The sequence below is a fragment of the Zootermopsis nevadensis genome, unplaced genomic scaffold (assembly GCF_977971745.1).
Source record: "Zootermopsis nevadensis isolate Lab colony 2312 unplaced genomic scaffold, Znev_1.0 Znev_ptg000013l, whole genome shotgun sequence".
Classification (NCBI taxonomy): domain Eukaryota; kingdom Metazoa; phylum Arthropoda; class Insecta; order Blattodea; family Termopsidae; genus Zootermopsis; species Zootermopsis nevadensis.
In genome coordinates, this window is record NW_028259145.1 from 7607275 (window position 1) to 7609791 (window position 2517).

At 42.3% G+C, this 2517-nt stretch overlaps 1 protein-coding gene across 1 annotated transcript; it reads left to right on the forward strand.

Moving 5' to 3' along the window:
* The first annotated feature begins 672 nt into the window (after positions 1-672).
* LOC147873877 (uncharacterized) lies at positions 673-1548 on the forward strand. The gene has a single exon (XM_087348770.1). The coding sequence runs from the start codon at positions 673-675 to the stop codon at positions 1546-1548; it is 876 nt and encodes a 291-aa protein (XP_087204896.1).
* Positions 1549-2517: the final 969 nt, after the last annotated feature.

Consider the following 2517-nt stretch of genomic DNA (forward strand, 5'->3'; position numbering starts at 1 on the left):
ACAAACTTTTGTGTGGCATTCACGTTTTAAAAATGGCCGAACCTCTGTCGATGATGACGAGCGTTCTGGACGACCATCTTCGAGCACAACGCCCGAAAATGTTACGAAGATTCGGCAGGCCATTCACGAAGATCGACGTCGTACCTTCAACGACTTGTGCGACATTGTTGGGATAGGCTATGGGACCTGTCAGCTGATTCTAAAGGACGGAAGCGGCCGTCAAAGTGGCGCAACCACAACTGGCTGCTGCATCATAACAACGCGCCAGCGCACACCGCCCTCAAAGTTCGGCAGTTTTTGGACTCAAACACCATGGCCGTCATCCCGCACCCTCCTTATTCGCCGGATTTAGCTGCGTGTGACTTCTTCCTCTTCCCAAAGATTAAAATTCAGCTAAAGGGAAGGAGATTTGAGACGATAGAAGAGATTCAGGCAGAATCGCAGATGGTGCTTGACAGGCTGACAAAGAAAGATTTCCAGGGATGCTTTCAGGCTTGGCAGCGGCGCTGGGATCATTGTGTTCACTCCCAGGGGAACTACTTCGAGGGTGATGGATGAATTTAATACCTGAGATAAGTGTACGGATTTTTATACATATACAAGCCTCACAAAAATTCCTTGGCTGGTGCTAATCTTTGGCAATCGCTGTCGTGTTTTCCTCTGATGCAAGTAATGAGGCAAAGTGACGTAGAATTTTCTAACATACTAACCAAAATTGGAAACGGCGATCGTCTTGTGCCCGAAGAGAAGGGCCTGATGGAAAGCCGTTTTACAACTCCTGAACAAGCCATGTTGGATGCTCCTGGAGCCATAAGATTATTCCATCGCAATGAAGACGTTCCGGAGTTTAATAAGACGGTGTTTAGTACAGACGTTGCTGTAGATTGTGTGGCAGACAATGTTTTTAGCGGGTACCAAAACCGAGAACAGTTGACTAGCATGCGCTCCAAGTTGCACAAGATAAATGTTGCTGAAACGGGAGGACTGCCGTTTGTGATCAAGCTGTGCGTTGGGAAACCTTATATGATTACTAGCAACGTCGATGTAGAGGATGGTTTGGTTAACGGTAGTATGGCAATTTTAACGTACATTGAATACAATCCTGAGCATCCCGCTCGTGTGCAGCGGTTGTGGTTGCATGTTGAGCCCAAAACTGCGGGACAAAGGGCTAGAATGAAGTGTCGTGCTACAGTAGCTTCACAACCAAACGTACTAAAATATGATTGGACACCATTAAATAGACGAAATGGTACTATCACATTTAAAAACGGGCAACTTAAATATAAACGATTACAATTCCCGTTAGTTGAAGCTGGAGCTCTAACGGTTCATAAGTCGCAGGGTGGTACGTTTCAACAAATTGTATTCAATTACAACAAGAGTCTAGATCATCAGTTGGTGTACGTTGCCCTTTCTCGCGTTACATCGTTGGACGGTTTGCACATCACAAGCAGAAACAACGACTTCGTGTTTTATCATGCCAAAGGAACAAACAACCCGAAGGTAGAGGACTTGCGCACTGAGCTGAGGCGATTAGAAACACGTTGACTGCTTCGGTGAGAGCATTCATAAGGAGTGCTGGTATTCGTGATCTAAAAATGACTACTCTAAACGTACAGAGTTTAAAAACTCATGTGCAAGACATAGCAACGGATACAGTGATAACTGATACCGATATCCTCGGGCTCACCGAAACGTGGATGCACAACAACGAAACTGTAAATTTGGAAGGTTATAAATGCATCACGTGATGAACAAAGAGCAGGCGGAGTGGCCATGTACGAGAAACATGGAGCAACTACCATGCCTACCCCACATCTGTTGATGAAGCTACCTAAGGAGGATGGAGAAGATTACAGAATAAATGCAGCTGAAAAGAGAGGTGATATCTGTGCGGCAGAGTGTATGGTCAGTGGTGAAAAAGTTTTAATTGTAACTCTGTATATTTGTAACCACATACCTATTGATGATTGTAATAGATTTATTTTGAGTCATTTGAGAAATTATACAAAGATGTTTTCAGTTACGGCCACTGAAGATCCTAATACAATGCCGATAATATTGACAGGAGATTTTAACATTGATTTAAAGAAGGAGGAAAATCAAAGCTTTCTCACATTTATGGAGGAAACGTTTGGCTTAATGTTGATGTCAAATCCTGAATGTAGTACTACTAGATCAAAATCTTGTATAGATATGGTGTTTGCACGAAATGTTGATACTCTAAAATGTACAAATTTTATAATATATTTCAGCTACCACAGACCCATTTTAAGCGTAACTAATTCAAGTTGAATAATCAATGTCTTAATCAAACTTATCTCAATTATAAAGCGTGTATAAAGGAAATACTTAGAATAAAGCCAATATATAAACTTCCTTTCCGTATAGACGTATTTACGTCAAATTCTCCGGAACCGTGGTTCCACTGACAACTTTTTAATTCTCAAAACTTTTGTTATGTTCCGATTCAGTAGCTTGGTGTTTTCGCGACTATCTTGCACAACCTCCATCTTG

What these genes read in the sequence shown, in the direction of transcription:
- LOC147873877 (XM_087348770.1), top strand. Translation starts at nt 673, where the DNA reads ATGAGGCAAAGTGACGTAGAATTTTCTAACATACTAACCAAAATTGGA.